Consider the following 17,327-nt stretch of genomic DNA (forward strand, 5'->3'; position numbering starts at 1 on the left):
TTATTACACCCGTTATTCCACAGTACCTAAAGAGGCAAGTATACCGTCACAGTGAACCCTCAAAATAAAGTGGTACCACTAATCCAGGTCAGAACGGAATGAGCCTTTTGTGTGTAGGTTCAGGCCGCTCGCCAACGCATCTGCAAGGATGAGCCTTCATGAGGCTTCATTCTCTGATAGTTGGCTAGCTGACACCATCTTTGCTGGAAAAAAAACAGCAACACCAGCCATAAGGAAAGCGAACACTGCATTGAGCATGGATGAAGAGAAAGGTCTCAGCCACAGGTCCCATCTGAGATTTAACTGGTAGCTGAGGGTAGACCTGCAGCGTTGGGAAAGTTCATTTTCTACAGGAACTAGTTCAAAGTTCAGCTCATACATTTCAAAATGAACTAGTTAATTCATAGTTCATAATTGTTTACAGTTAATAGTTTGTTAACCCTCAAGCGACCGGCCTGTTTTTGCGACTAATCTGACCGAGCGGGGTCATTTATGACCCCAAGGAGTTTATATAGAAATACCACCCTATAAATTATTTTTTGGGGTTCATTCAAATTTATTTACATTTTGTACATACTTGTCCCTCATCTAAAGCAAAAAAAAAACATTTTATTGTTTTGCTAAAAATTAGTCAAACTTACATACGTATATGCTAAATATGATATATGCCCTCATTTGCATATGTAAACATCAAAATACAAAAAACATCCAATACATTTTTTTCTTCTCTCATCATCAGTAATCATCTGAGAAAGTTTCATGGTGATAGCTATCATTTACATTTTTTAGCCTATTCACTTGTAGTAGTCTTACCGTAATAATACAGTATATTTATGCTAATTATGGAAATTGCTCAAAGTGAAACTTTGGGAAACCAAGCTAAATTCTATCCATTAGGCCCATAGATGATATTCTTGCAATAAAACTTTAAGGTATTCAACATTTCTGGGTTCATGAAATCACAAGATCAGAGAATATGGTAATTTACATAGACAAAACCATGTCTCAAACATATAACCTTGTGCACACTCAAAATTTCTCTGAAACTTTTTCTGGACATTGTAGCTGTGAAAAGGTGTCTTCCACATGTATTAGAGCAAGACATGATTCAACTGATGCTTCAGCCTTCGTATAGTCATATAATAAGGAAAATTCTAAAAACGCCATTGATTTCTACACTGATGACTTGTTTCCTCCCTCTTTGTTCATCTGGCTGACTTCCATTTCATATTCTAATCATGTGTCTAGGACCACTGTGCCATGATATCAACAAATATGGAGCAATAACAGAGGAAAAATGCTACCTGGGTGCCCTCACAATATGCTTCGTTGGCTATCGCAGGGGTGCCCTATTTGTTTATATAATATATTATATTTTAATACTATAAATGTTTATATTATGAATATTTTAGGTCTGCTGACCATGGCCTGCCCCAAGACACAAAATACAAAAAGCAGAGTTTGAAAATTACAACAACAATGGACATTATAATGTTGAGTATCTCATGGATCCTCTCGGGGTCATAAATGACCCCAGAGGTGTTTTGATTATAAATCCCACATAGATGGTCCAAATCTCACAAAAATCATTCACAACATGCACAACATATGTATTGACAAACTCCTAGAAGGACAAGTTTTTCTGATGAAAATTGCAGAAATGGTGTATGAAAATATGTGCCCGGGGTCATAAATGACCCATGTCGGTCGCTTTAGGGTTAATAGATCAAAAAATGAACTAGCGTTAAGAGGTTGTTCTTGCGAGCTCAGAGGTGCATCTTGTCAACAGGCAAGGCAGGCAGCCGCTTGGGGCCCCCATGCCACTAGATGTCACCAGGCAAGGCAGGCAGCCGCTTGGGCCCCCCATGCGACTAGATGGTGAAAAACCGCTCAAATGAATCTATAATAGCAATAATCAGTTTGAAATGTTCATTCCTTTGGGTTTTTGCTTGGGGCCCCCACTGACACTAGAATCGCTTCTGTGCGAGCTACATTGATCAACATTAGTGGCAAACCATATAACACAGCATTTTTGTTTATCAGAACAGTGAAAATGTGTGATACGTAGATGTCATCTTATATTATTGGGGCTCTTTGCAATGTATGGCTGGGTATTTACCTAAACACTATTATTACCCTACTACACAAAGGAGCATGTATAGTTTGCGGGCACCAGAATTAATTTGTTCTACTTCGTTCATCAGGCAGTAAATAGTGTGCATTGAGTTCATGTGTGCCCAAATTATGAACTAGTTATGTTAATTGAACTAGCTCAGGCACAACATTGGACCTGGGGAGCCCAATTTCCTAAGCATCACCACCTGAGAGTTCAAAGCAAGTGGTATTAGAACAAGGGGTCCCCTGGAAAGACCTGATTAAACTGACCCACGAGCAAAAGAAGGCAAAATACCCAGACCTGGTAGAGGCCTGCAGGCTTGATGGTTTAAGGGTGAGTGAGGTGCAAACCAATCAAGGTTAGTTACAGAGGATTACCAGTGCAGAGCCTGCACACCTTGCAACCAGGGGAGAAAAGTCCCAGATATCATGAGAAAGCAGAGAACGACTGGTGAGTGTGGATGAAGAGGGATGATACATGATGTAATGTGCCGCTTGGACACTAGTCGGGTCTGATGAGTGATTATCCATGTGAGGGTTGCCAGGTTGCCATGACGAGGGCGTCTGAGCTAGAGCATGACACGGGAGTGGATTTTTGCTCCCGTCCCATCTCGGTCCCAGAAAAAAATCCCATCCCGTCCCATCATGGGCTGGAGTAAAAAAAACAATCAAATCACATCCCGTCCACTCCTGTAAGAATGTCTCCCAATGTCTTCCGATCATCTTTAAAATTTTGACTCCCATCCCGCAGGACCCAAGGGACCCACAGGAATTCCCCAAAAATGTCATCCTCTAGTCTGATCCAAAGCCCGAAACATCCCATGACCCTAGGTTCATCGCACAAGAGCATTTATTGGCCATCATGAATAGTTATTTTATTTATCCAGATAGGAATATGTGGAATAAATTATGAGAGGTACAGTGCCCAGAAATACTGAGCATAGGCCTACCTCTTTTGAAAAGAATCATTTTGTAAATATTTTGATAAGCAAGTTACTTCCAAAATATGCATATCAAATACAACTTCTGTTGAGCTACAGAAAAAGAAATTTCATAATATAACCAATACATTTCCCCCCCATTTTTGTGAAATTATGGAGGTGCAAAACGTACAGACTGATGCCCCATTTGTCTCTTCAAGACTCCCCATGGATGTTCACATGATCAGGTGTTATACTTGAGTTGTGTTTAAGGTCATCATTATTATGTTGGAGAAGAATACAGAAATCAATTGAATGGAGTGATGGTGATATATTCGCTTTTTGTAGAGCAATAGGCCTACATCTAGATCAGGGATGGGCAACTGGAGGCCCGGGGGCCACATGCGGCCCGCCACCTCACTCAATGCGGCCCGGAGATAAAACAGTAGGCCTAGGCCTAATAAAAAAAAGTAATGACCATATACCTGTATATTTTTTAAAACAACTACTGAATCAATCTGTAATCAACAATCATACTGTTGGCCAATAGAGTAGTGAGTATAGAGTATTACATTCCTTCCAGACAATATGGGCAGTCAGTGAGCAACAGCACGTCCAACTCTGCCAACTGGAGTCAGATCCGTGGTCATGTGGCCCTCCGATTGTGACGATGAAAAAACGTGGCCCTCCTCATCATAAAAGTTGCCCATCCCTGATCTAGGCCTATAGGCTATCCATCAATGGAAATAGCTCTCCGACCAGCAGCACTTACACAACCCCATAATGTTGCATCAACAAATGCACCTGTTGAGATGTTAAATCCTGGCCCACCTGGATGTCTCTGTGAGATGTATGCAGATATGTGCTTACGGGTTAGATAGGGGAGCGTGCCTATGTTCCCACGGCCCATTGGTCCCACAGCCCATTGGTCCCACATCACTAAGACTTTTAGCATTATTTTTTAGACCCATTGGTCGAACAGCATATTCCTGCTGCTCCATGTTCCAACATTTCCAAGAATTTATTCAAATTTAGGCCCTATGTTCCATAGTGGGAAGAAAGGCACGTTCTCTTAGTTTACACAGAAATGTGGGAACATGTAGTTGTGGAAAATATTGCCTATGTTTTAATATATATATATATTTTTAAATGTGGGAACATGGAGCAGCAGGAATAAGCTGTGGGACCATTGGGCTGTGGGACAAATGGGTCGTGGGAACATAGAGCTGACCCCGTTAGGGGCGGGGAGTGTTTTCACTGATGTAGCTCGTTTGATGGACTTAGTAGGCCTTTATTTAGGAAGTATTGACCGTTCTGGAGTCATAATCTTTCTCAGGTTTTTTTGCCCTTTCTCTTCCAGGTGTCATTAGGCCTGCAGGACGAAATGGGAAGAGGGTTTACTAAACAGTTGTCTCTTGGAAGCTGTGTCGTCCTTATGAACTAAACTTGGACTAGAATGGTTGTTCAATTAGGCCTAATAAAATGTATTTTCATTAGGCCTATAAAACGTTGCAATTAAGTCAAACACAGTCACAGGGCTCTAAATTAACACCAGCTAACCGGCCAAATGCTGGTGAAATTTCTATTTGACTGGTACAAAAAATGCCAACTTACTAACCACTTTGACCCATTAGTGAGTGTGGTCATTTCATTTGGCTGGTTACGAAAGCTCTGCCAACATAGCCTATTATAATAAGTTCCTCAGATATTATTGAAACTTTGCCTCACTCTGTAGGCTATAATGTACAGATGTTTTTGTCTTTATTGAAATATTGCCCACATTAAAATATCACAATGTACGCAGGTAATGTTTTTACAGGCATATCAGCAAAGCGCTATCCTAAAAACGGAACGAACGTTCAGCGGAACATCATCTCATGTGTTGCTTATCGCCCCGGAACTTTTAGCGTTGCACACAACACAGATGCACATAACGTGAATCAAGCATGGTCTGGTTCGAGTTCGACTTATTAACAATGTATTCTATTTGAAATAGTTGCATTGCGCACTAAAACGGATTTTGGATTTGCACATTGAAAGGACGAAATATCTTCAGCTCGTACTGACGGAAGACACGTTGGTTTGTACAACTGCATGCGATTGTTAGCTGACGACTCCTGCTAGGGGTTGCAACTACGTGTCTTATGTCTGTCAGTCGGAATACCGTCTTTATTTTTGTTTCCCATTCTTGGACACGTGTATTTTACAGAACTGCAATTGTTGAGAGTGGATTACACTTAGGCTGAAGGCAGAGACTGTTTTATTCTGCAGTACGTGACAGCATAGTAAAGTAGTAGGCCTATCTGAAAACTTAGCAAGACTGACACTACTCACAAAATGTCTCAAGCGCCGTCTAAAGCGTCCCAGGGTGCTGTTAACTCTGCGGGGGCTAATAAGAAAAAGACAGGTAAAGACAAAAGGAAGAAGTTCATGAAAGCCCAAAAGAAAACGCCCATGGAGAAACAGAAGATGACTTGGGGACCTCCAAAGGACACACAGCAGTTCTCTTCGAACTGGAAAAATCTGCTTGAGGTAAAGTAACAGTCCATTTTTCTTGAACAAGTCTAAGACAAGTCTTATATTATCATACACGCTGTTTAAAGTGATAGGATTCACAAGACAGTCGGATGGATAGATGCATTTAGGCTACTTTTTTCACAAGTTGCATGTCATCCGTCATTGTCTTTCCTATGCTGTAGATCATGAAGTCAAATCCCGATAACTCAAAGCAGAAGGAGCCGCAGAAAACAAACCCAAATGGCAAGAAAGACAATCTTCAAAAAAGGAAAGCAAAGGACAGTGCCAAGCCAGAACAAACGCCTGGTTCTGACACCAAACAAAACCAAGGTCCTACAAAGTCCTTCAAAAATGACAGAGGAGGTGAAGCTGGAAAGGCAGAAAACAAAGCCAACAAGAGGAAAGTGAACGGCAGCCTCCCCGAGAGCAACAAACAGGTTACGAAAAAAAGGAAGATTGAGGAACCAGCTGAAAAGAAACCTACTGAGTAAGAAGACCTTTGCCCCTTCAAATCTATCTCTCTCTCGCTTTCTCTCTCTCTCTCACACACACACACACACACACACACACACACACACACACACACACACACACACACACACACACACACACACACACACACACACACACGCACACGCACATGCACACCCCTGTAAAACATGATTAAAATAGTCATGAAACTCAGAAAGTGCTGTGAGAAGTTTGAATCCTAGAATATATTGTGCTCCTCATGTTAATTTAGGGAAGACCTCTGGTTTGATGATGTGGATCCTGATGACATCGAGACTGCTGTGGGGCAAGAGGCTGCCGACATAGTGCGAAGGAGGACAGGTGTGAAGCCGACGGACGCACAGAGCACAGAAAAGGCACTTGTGAAGGAGCACTGCTTTGAGGGGTATGTTAATGGGCCAGTTGGATGGTTTTATTATTTTATGTGGATTATGCACAATGCTTTGAAGAGAGTGTGAATGAAAGTGCATGGAAGTGTTTTTAAGCAGAAACATTTAACTAACATGTAATAATGTCATAATTTTGCTCCAAGGCCCCACCTATGTCAAGCAATGACCCTACAGTGATCAATGCTATTCCAAGAATCTTATATCACTCTATTTCCTTTTGTTTTTTCCTTGCAATGTTGTGGTGGCCAAAAAGGGTGACAAGAGCCGTAGCCATGGACTGTGAAATGGTGGGCGTGGGTCCTGAGGGTGAGGAGAGTATCCTGGCACGCTGCTCCATGGTCAACCAGTTTGGCAAGTGCATCTACGACAAGTTTGTGCGGCCCACTGAGAGGGTGACTGACTACAGGACGGCGGTCAGCGGCATCAGGCCAGATGACATCAGGGAAGGTCAGTGGCGGAGTGCAGAATCCTATGCATTCATTACTTTGTTTACATTTTTAATCTGATTACAAATGGAATAACTACTCAACTGGAATAGAAATGTAAATATAAATACCCCTGACCCGATTAACATTCTAATCAGATTAGAACGGGTGGCATTGTCCGTTCCATTTCATCTATAGGCCTACACTTATTCCAATTTAGTTTTGGCCAAGGTTCCATTTAGACTGGCTTCTAACTACCTGCGCACAACAGACTTTTTGATGACGACCATGAAGAGTATGGAGACTGCTGGAGAGACAGCTGGCAACTGGGAAGACAGTATCTGGGGCAGCGAGGGCCAGCAACCCAAACTGCAGCTCCCGTGAGGGTGCACCCACATATACGCTACGAAAAGCCCTAATGAAGTATACCCCCAGGGGTGCCCGAGAGGGGGGGAGGATGAGCACCCCAACAGGACTGATGAACAGGCAAAGAACCGGAATGGAAAAACGACTACGAGTGCAGTCTGTCCATGTGGCAAAGTCTGCAAGAACCCGCATGGTCTAAAGATCCACCAGACCAAAATGAAATGTTTGACGGGGAGGCAGGTGGTGCAACGCACAGGTCCAGTGCCTGGTGAGACGCAGGAGGAGCCCGGCCAGGAGTCAACCCACAGTGCCCAGACCCTCCACGCCCCACAAGTCCTTCCTCGTTTCATGCATTCCGAACATCGTCGGGTTATGTGGCCTGCTGCCAACAAAGAAAGAGAATGGCTCCAGTTTGATGAAGATCTGAACCAAGTCCTTGATGCTACTGCAAGGGGAGATGCGGACCAGAAGCTGCTATCAATGTCTGCAATGATCATCAACATCGGAGCAGAAAGATTTGGCATGAAGGAACAACAGCCAACCAGACGCTCAGGGGAGCCAAACAGACGGGAGCTAAAAATCAGCCAGCTGCGGCAGGAACTTCGACTGCTTGGTCGGCAGTTTAAGGTGGCAAGAGAGGAGGAGAAGGCCGGGTTGTCAGAGCTCCGAAGCATACTGAGGAAAAGGCTCGTCACCCTCCGTCGAGCAGAGTGGCATAGAAGGAGAGGTAGAGAGAGAGCCAGGAGACGTGCAGCCTTCATCTCAAATCCCTTTGGGTTCACCAAGAAGATCCTTGGTCAAAAGAGAAGTGGCCATCTTGCCTGCACTGAAGAGGAGGTCAATACATACCTCAATGCCACCTACAGTGACAATGCAAGAGAGGAAGATCTTGGGCCATGCAGAACCTTCATAACCCCGCCAATACCCACCTCAGCTTTCAACACGACGGAGCCAACTTTCAAAGAAGTTGAGGAGGTTGTCAAGGCAGCGAGATCAAATTCAGCACCAGGCCCCAGCGGAGTGCCATATGTTGTTTACAAGAGATGCCCCAGACTCTTGAGGCGACTATGGACAATCCTCAGGGTCATCTGGAGAAGGGGGAAGGTGGCACAGCAGTGGAGACATGCAGAGGGCGTCTGGATCCCAAAGGAGGAGAGCTCAAGCACCATCGAGCAGTTCAGAGTTATCTCGCTCCTCAGTGTTGAGGGGCAAGTATTCTTCAGTATTGTTGCCCGGCGCTTGATGGAGTTCCTCCTGAGGAACACTTATATCGACACCTCTGTGCAGAAGGGAGGAGTCCCGAAGGTCCCAGGATGCATAGAGCATACAGGAGTCGTTACCCAGCTGATCCGGGAGGCACGAGAAGGCAAAGGAGATCTGGCAGTCCTTTGGCTTGACCTGGCCAATGCCTACGGGTTCATGCCACACAAGCTGGTGGAAACCTCGCTTGACAGACACCACGTTCCAGGCAAGATCAAAGACCTCATACTGGACTATTACAGCTGCTTCAGTCTGAGAGTCACTTCTGGAGCAGTAACATCTGCATTTCATCGGCTGGAGAAAGGCATTATCACAGGATGCACCATTTCTGTGGTATTGTTTTCTTTGGCCATGAATATGCTGGTGAAGTCAGCAGAGGTAGAATGCAGAGGACCACTCACCAACTCTGGTATGCGTCAGCCTCCCATCCGAGCATTTATGGATGACCTGACGGTGACTACAACATCTGTCCCGGGCTGTAGATGGATCCTCCAAGGCCTGGAGCACCTCATCAGCTGGGCCCGGATGAACTTCAAGCCAGCCAAGTCCAGGTCCCTGGTGGTGAAAAAGGGGAAGGTTTCAGAGAAGTTCCGCTTCTCAATAGGAGACACCCAAATTCCATCTGTGGGAGAGAAGCCAGTCAAGAGTCTAGGCAAGATCTATGACTGCACCTTGAGGGACACTGCAGCACTCCAAGCAACAACGGAGGAGTTGGGAACCTGGCTGACAGCAGTGGATAAGTCAGGGTTACCAGGCAAGTTTAAAGCCTGGCTTTACCAGCATGGTATCCTGCCTCGACTGCTCTGGCCACTGCTTGTTTACAACGTGCCAATCACCACCGTCGAGTGCTTCGAGAGGAAGGTCAGCTCTTTCCTGCGGAAGTGGCTGGGCCTACCACGAAGCCTCAGCAGTGTCGCCTTGTACGGGAGGAACAACAAGCTTGAGCTACCCTTCAGCAGTTTGACGGAGGAGTTCATGGTGACACGAGCAAGAGAGGTGCTGCTGTATAGGGACTCCAGGGACATCAAAGTCTCCTCGGCTGGCACAGAAGTCAGGACTGGCAGGAAGTGGTGTGCTCAAGAGGCAGTCAACCAGGCTGAGTCCCGCTTGCGGCACAGTGAGCTGGTGGGAACAGTGGCATCAGGGCGGGCAGGACTGGGAAGCAACCCTAGACCCTCCTACAACAAGGCCAAGGGGAAGGAAAGGCGTCAGCTGATCCAGGATGAGGTCCGGGCAGGAGTGGAGGAAGCCCGCTGCAGTAGGATGGTAGGGATGCGGCAGCAGGGGGCGTGGACTCGCTGGGAGGAGGCAGCGGCTCGGAAGGTTTCATGGTCAGAGTTATGGCGATCCGAGCCACACCGGATCAAATTCCTCATCCAGTCCGTCTATGATGTACTCCCAAGCCCATCCAACCTCCACCGTTGGGGCTTGGCTGAGAATCCACTGTGCCCTCTCTGCCAGAAAGCAGGAACACTGGAGCATATCCTTAGCTGCTGCCTGAGAGCACTAGGAGAGGGGCGCTACCGGTGGCGCCATGAACAAGTGCTACGGGTCATTGCAGAGGTCATCAGCACAGGGCTCTCCACCAGCAAACACCAACAACCAGCAAGGCAGGCCATCGCCTTTGTTAAGGCTGGGGAGAAACCACAGCAGCTAAGGAGACAACCAGGGGGGCTGCTGGCAACAGCCAGGGACTGGCAGTTGAAGGTTGACCTAGGGAGACAGCTCAAATTTCCAGAGAACATCGCAGTGACCACACTCAGGCCAGACATGGTCCTGGTGTCGGAAACAACGAGGCAAGTGGTCCTGCTGGAGTTGACTGTCCCCTGGGAAGACAGGATGGAGGAGGCTTTTGAGAGGAAGAGGGCCAAGTATGAGGAGCTGGCAAGTGAATGCCGAAGCAGGGGATGGAAGACCCGATGCAACCCCATCGAGGTCGGATGCAGAGGTTTTGCTGGCCAGTCTCTCATCAGGGCACTGAAGATGCTGGGACTGAGAGGACTGCAGAACAGAAAAGCCATCAGAAACATCAGTGACGCAGCGGAGAAGGCGTCCAGATGGCTGTGGATCAAGCGGGGCGATCCGTGGACAAATAAATGCTCTTAAGACACAAGCCGGGGCTTGATCACCCCCGGTTGGGTCCCCTGGTGAGGGTGTATGTTGTGAGACCCGAAACACCCAATGATCGCAGGTCACAACACTGACGATGTGTCTTAAGTTGCACAATAGTGTATGTTAGAACTAGTCATTTTTGAAATTGTCCTATAAAGACTGCATTCGGATCACAATTTAGATCTATACCGATCAGGGGGGAAAGTGTCCTTGTAAAGAACTACTGTCAGTCTGACCAGGCTGATTCCACAGGTTTCCCACTTGATCATCTGGACACACTACAATTGTGTTTGGAATAATTAGCAGAAAATAACGCATAGCCATAGCTTCAAGGGATACAACCAAAAATAGTCTAGAGAGTCTCATGTACAACATACAGCCAGAACATGCTTTGGACAGTTCTGCAGCAGAACGTGAGCAAGCACTTAGATGCGGTAAGCACTGCCAAATTAGTACCTCAGATAATGGAATTTGGACACACTTTTTCAATACAGTTTCTCTGAATTGCATCCAGACCCTGTGTGTAGCTCCCCTCTTTTCCCTCCATTTCAGTCTTGTGTCATGTTAACATCAATTATTCTTTCAATTATGATGTTGGCCATAAAAACAGACAGGAGTTGTAGTACTGCTATGTTCATTGTAGTATAATCCAAGAAACCATGTTCTTCTCCAGGCGAAGATTTCAAAATTGTACAGAAGGAGGTGGCTGAGATTTTGGATGGACGAGTTCTGGTGGGCCACGCCATCCACAATGACCTAAAGGTTTGAGAATGACTCACTAATAATTGTGCATAATGCATATTATTGAAAACTGAAGTCTGTGTTGATTTCATCTGTAGTGATAAAGGTCATTAATCTGATTGTCTGTCTGTCATGTTTTGTAGGTTCTGCTGCTTGACCACCCCAAGAAAAAGATCCGTGACACTCAGAAATACAAGCCCTTCAGGAAGCTTGTCAGGGTGAGGACAGAAGCCATGCGTCTCAAATCCACATTTTGTCCAATTTTGCAATTTCAGAACTGAAATCCATGTCCATCCATGCACATTTGTTTTTGCAGTACTGTTTTGAAATAGCTTGACCTGTTTTGTTGATGAGTTTGAATGTGAATCAGCTGTGACGTAGCCTTAATAGGACAACGTACACTTTGTACTTAGAAAAACATCTTCCGTGTCTCAACACCTCTCTTAGCAACTGCTTCCCATTGTGTCTGAGTTTATAATTCCCATACATTTTTAATTTTTAATTTAATCATTTTTAATGCCAATGCTAGTTTTACAGTGAAGTTATTCTGAAGTTGCATAATTCTCCTCCTTCCTCCAGAGTGGCCGTCCGTCTCTTAAGGTCCTCTCTCGCGAGATCCTCAACGTCAAAGTGCAGCAGGGGGAGCATTCATCGGTAAGAAACAACCTACACCCACAAACAGCAGCATATTCCCCCCATACTTCTAATCTTACTACTTAATATTACTAATATAACTTATGGGGTAATGCCATTCAGGCAGCGATTCATAAATGCATTTTGTCCTTAATCACCTACTGTTAAAGATTTATTTGGTAGGCTTGTGGCAGAAGACGGTCATATCAAATAAGTAACTGATATGCAAATTGGAAAGGATGATCTTTTTAATACTTCAAATCAGAGCTGTGGACTTGTGACTTGCGACTTGGACTGACTTGTGACTTGAGTCACAAATGACTCGACTTGAGACTTGCCAATATTAGGAATGACTTGTGACTTGACTCGACTTGTAAGTTATTGACTTGACGTGACTTGACAGTTTTAGCTTGCAATGACATTGCAATAGCAATGGCAATAGCATTCCAAGTCTATATATATATATATATGTGTGTGTGTGTGTGTGTGTGTGTGTGTGTGTGTGTGTGTATGTGTATATGTATGTATATGTATATATATACAGTCCCAGGAAAAAGTTTGTACACCCTTTGAATTTTCTTACATTTCTGTCAAAATTGATCATAAAACATGGTCTGATCTTCCCGGAAATCTCAAGAAGGAACAATCAGAGTCTGCTTTAATTAATTCCACCCAAACATTTATATGTTATCATATTTTTATTGGTCATAAGGCCATAACATTCACAGGTGAGCAGGGCATAAGTAAGTACACCCTTGCATTAAGTAGGTTTTAACCCTCAGTTAGTTGCAATATCATCAACCAGACTTGTCCTGTAGTTGCAGAACAGATTAACAAAACAATCTGTTTGTATCTTGTCTCCCTCTTCTTTAGAGAACTGCCTCTCGTCAGCAAGGTTTGTGGGATCTCTGGAGTGCATAGCTTTATTGACTTCATGCCATATAATCTCAATTGTTTTTTGTCAGGGCTTTGACTGGGCTATTTCAGAATCTGTATTTCATTATTATGAAGCCATTCTAAAGTCGATTTGCTTCTAAAGTATGGGTTGTTGTCACATTTCAGGACCCATACTCGTGTGTGCATCAACTGTGTGACAGACTTCCTCACGTTTTCTTTCTGTAAAATATCACAATAAACTTGAGTTCATTGTTCCACTGATAATAGCAAACTGTCAAGGGCCTGAGGCAGCAAGGTAACCGCATATAATGATGCTCCCGCCACCATACTCAGAAGAGGAGATGTAACCAAGAATAGCTAAAAATGGGATTCATTCTGCCAATCTAGAATTAATGGGGTTTCTGTCCAAAAAAATATTGCTGCACCTTTGAGGTTTGCGAAAAAGCATTTATATGCTTCATAGAATTACTGCAAAATATTCTGTTGACCAACGTTGAAACCAAAGTTGAATTGTTCAGGGGAACACACAATGTCATGTTTGGAGGAGAACTGGAGAACCACACCTTCACCAAAACATCATCTCCACCTTTGAGTATGGTGGCGGGAGCATCATTATATGTGGCTACCTTGCTTCCTCAGGCCCTTTTCAGTTTGCTATTATCAGTGGAACAATGAACTTAGAAGTTTATTGTGATATTTTACAGAAAAAAACGTGAGGAAGTCTGTCACACAGTTGATGCACACAAGAGTATGGGCCCTGAAATGTGACAACAACCCATACTTTAGAAGCAAATCGACTTTAGAATGGCTTCATAATAATGAAACACACATTCTGGAATAGCCCAGTCAAAGCCCTGATAAAAAACAATTGAGATTATATGGCATGAAGTCAAGAAAGCTATGCACTCCAGACATCCCACAAACCTTGCTGACGAGAGGCAGTTTTCTAAAGAAGAGGGAGACCAGATACATCCAGATTGTTTTGTTAATCTCATCTACAACTAGAGGAAACATCTGGTTGAATTTATTGCGACTAACTTAGGGTTAAAACCTATTGAATGCAAGGGTGTACTTACTTATGCCTTGCTGTCCTGTGAATATTTACATCTTATGGCCAATGAAAATATGAAAACTTGTAAATGTTTGGGTTGAATTAGTTAAAGCAGACTCTGGTTGTTCCTTCTTGTGATTTTCGGGAAGATCAGACCATGTTTTATGACCAATTTTGACAGAAAGGTAAGAAATGTCAAAGGGTGTACAAACTTTTTCCTGGGACTGTATATATATGCAATTGTGTGTGTGAAAAAATGCATGAAAGAAAGAAAAACTAAACGATTTACCCTAAAACAGTACCAGTAGGCCTACTGTTTTTGTTTAGAACCCCTTACAAAAATCATCCATGGTTTTACTGTAGTAACCATTGTCTCTCTGAGTACTCTGAACCATCCATAGTATCACTATGGCTTATCCATGGTTTTTTTTTGGTAACCATGAAAACAGTGGTTCCTGGCTAACCATGGATCATGGTTAATCATGGTTTTCATGTCTTTTTTCAGCATGGTTTGTGTCTATGGTTTAACCATAGTCACAAATCATGCTTAAAAAAAAACATGGTTAATTGTGGGTTGCATGGTCACCCAAAAAACTGTGAAAATGGTTAGGGAGTTGGACTGAAGATCACAGAGTTGCGGGTTTAAATCCCACCCTTAGGCCTACCTCTCCCTACACCTCTATCCATGACTGAAGTGCCCTTGAGCAAGGCACCCAAACCCACATTGCTCCAAGGACTGTCACCAATATGTGTGTTGGATAAAAGAAGCGGCAACTAAGTGTAATTTAATGAATAATTATAAGCCGTGGTAAAACCATGGTTCATTTTATAGTTAAACCTAGTCAAACCAAAAATCATGCCGAACCATGCTCAAAAAAGCATGAAATCATGGTATATGGTCGATTTTCGTAAAGGACATGACTGGCAATGGGGGACATTCAAAGCAGTGTGGAGAGGTAATGAATTTATGACCAAAAGTAATTCTGAATATTGCACATAGAATACAAGATGACTTGTTAAGGACTTGGAAAAAATAAGACTTGGACTTGGTCAAATGTGTCTTAACTTGTGACTCGGACTTGATTGGAAGGACTTGAGACTTACAAACCCCAACTCCGATGAAGTTGGGACGTTTGGTAAACAGTGAATAAAATCAAAATGCTATAATTTTCAAAACATTCAATCTATTCATTAGATGGAGAATAGTGAAAAGACAACATATTAAGTGTTAAAACCGAGAAAAAATATTGTTTTGGGGGACATATGTACTCATTTCTAATTTGATAAATCCAACACGTCTCAAAAGAGTTGGGACGGGGATCAGTGAAATTTAGTAAACATCCAAATAAGATAAAACAACAAAGAAGAACATTTCAAAATGAATTGTACTGACGGACAATATACGTGTCCAGGTATAAGATCATCACAGAGAGGCTGAGTCACTCAGAATTAAAGATGCAAAGGGAATAATTACCATAGTTATTACATACATTTTTGAATTCCCTTTGATTTACCACGATTGAGTGTATATAAGACATATTTTTGTTAATAAAATCATTGTATAGGTTCATGACATCATGAAATATATATTGGCTGTAGTCTCACTCTAATTCCTGGAGTGCTAGAGCTATTGAAAATTGACGCTTAATGCGTGCAAATGATACAGGGGTGTAACATTCTCCTAAGCACCTGAGCTCACTTGAAATAGACCAAGAAGACATGGGAAACTGTCCTTTGCTTACAGAAGTCAGCAGAAGTTGTAGAAGTCCATTCTTTTTGACAATAATAGAGCATGGCACATCCTGTGCTAGAGTGAAAATGGACCATCCAACTTGTGTTAGTGCTAGCTTCAAAAGTCAGCCTCCATGATGGCATGCGGGTGCAGTAGTGCATTGGTTAAGATGTTCTCACTCATCTGTAGAGTTAAATACAGTGCTGAATGGTATAAATGGGTTTTAAACAGCATGAAAAGCCACTCATGCATTATATTTTGAAGGGAGATCTTCGATTACTGCCACATAGTAAGGTCAAATTGCATTCTCTACTATGTTTTAACAGTTTGGCTCCATCATAAGGACCAGCAGGTGATAAAATGGTGGGTTTTTGGTCAAGACCTGTCACACTGTAAGCACTACAGAAAGAAAAACATTGCAAAACATGACAAGGAATACACCAACCATTTAAGCTGGTGAAATCATGTCCAAGATAGGAATTAACACTGTTTTTTATATAAAATCATCTCATCGGTTAATGTATTTAACTGTTAAGTGTTGTCTTTTGTTTTGTTTTTAGTCTTCCTCGACATTTGCTGCCATTTATTGTCCCCGTCCCAACTCTTTTGAGACGTGTTGGATTTATCAAATTAGAAATGAGTACATATGTCCCCCAAAACAATATTTTTTCTCGGTTTTAACACTTAATATGTTGTCTTTTCACTATTCTCCATCTAATGAATAGATTGAATGTTTTGAAAATGATAGCATTTTGATTTTATTCACTGTTTACCAAACGTCCCAACTTCATCGGAGTTGGGGTTAGTACTTGCGACTTGCAAATTAGTGACTTGGTCCCATCTCTGCTTCAAATCTTACTTTCAAAACATCATCTTGTATTTGATATCGTTGTATCTCTCACAGGTCCAGGATGCTCAGGCCACTATGCGTCTGTACACCATGGTGAAAAAGGACTGGGAGAAGTATGTGAAAGAGGGAAAACTCCACGGCGTTGCGGAGAGGGAGAAAGCCATTCGTAAGCCCAGAGCCCCTAAGAAGAAGATGACCACAGTACAGGCCAACACCGTAATAGCGCTGTAGTCCAGAAGAGAATAGCAGTGATCTGCAACAGACTGAAATGTCAGGCCTCCTCGGAGGGCCAGGTGGATTTAACATGTTACCTGGTGGATCTCCACAGCCCTCTCTGTGAGCAGGGCTTTAATGGGAGAGGACGAGGCTCACCAAAATGGATACAACAAAAGACTGTCAGATTGTTCAGGGGTTCTTGTTCATCCGTGTTGTGGTCAACTCCATTTTCTACAGTAGCATTTTTGAACTGATTGCCAACATTATCGAGTGGACTTCACCACTGAATCTACAATACTTTGAAGTTGTGTTCATGCGTGGAAATGTGCCTTAGGAGTTCCTCTAGAAATTTGAACCATGAATAAAACCAGACCATCACCATGATAGTTGTCTTCTACTTCATTACATGGACATTTCATGGAGGTCTTATCTGGGAAAAGGTGATTGAGGTAGGTCGTTTGAAGAAATTGACATTTGCTTGGCATTTCAGGTAGCTGACCGATTACAGGAACCTCAGCAGTTTGCAGTATTTCAGTGGTGCTGCCTCTTTGGTGTCTTTATTAAGATGTTTTCTTGAGAAATAAAATCGGAGT

At 43.3% G+C, this 17,327-nt stretch overlaps 1 protein-coding gene across 1 annotated transcript; it reads left to right on the forward strand.

Annotated features, from left to right (window-relative positions):
- The first annotated feature begins 4,937 nt into the window (after positions 1-4,937).
- Positions 4,938-17,118, forward strand: rexo4 (REX4 homolog, 3'-5' exonuclease). Its single transcript, XM_063210906.1, has 8 exons — positions 4,938-5,567; positions 5,735-6,039; positions 6,295-6,447; positions 6,705-6,898; positions 11,288-11,376; positions 11,499-11,573; positions 11,935-12,009; positions 16,573-17,118. Exons 1-8 carry the CDS (start codon positions 5,373-5,375, stop codon positions 16,747-16,749), a joined length of 1,263 nt encoding a protein of 420 aa, XP_063066976.1. The 5' UTR covers positions 4,938-5,372; the 3' UTR covers positions 16,750-17,118.
- The last annotated feature ends 209 nt before the right edge of the window (positions 17,119-17,327 follow it).

Source organism: Engraulis encrasicolus, chromosome 11, assembly GCF_034702125.1.
Source record: "Engraulis encrasicolus isolate BLACKSEA-1 chromosome 11, IST_EnEncr_1.0, whole genome shotgun sequence".
NCBI lineage: Eukaryota > Metazoa > Chordata > Actinopteri > Clupeiformes > Engraulidae > Engraulis > Engraulis encrasicolus.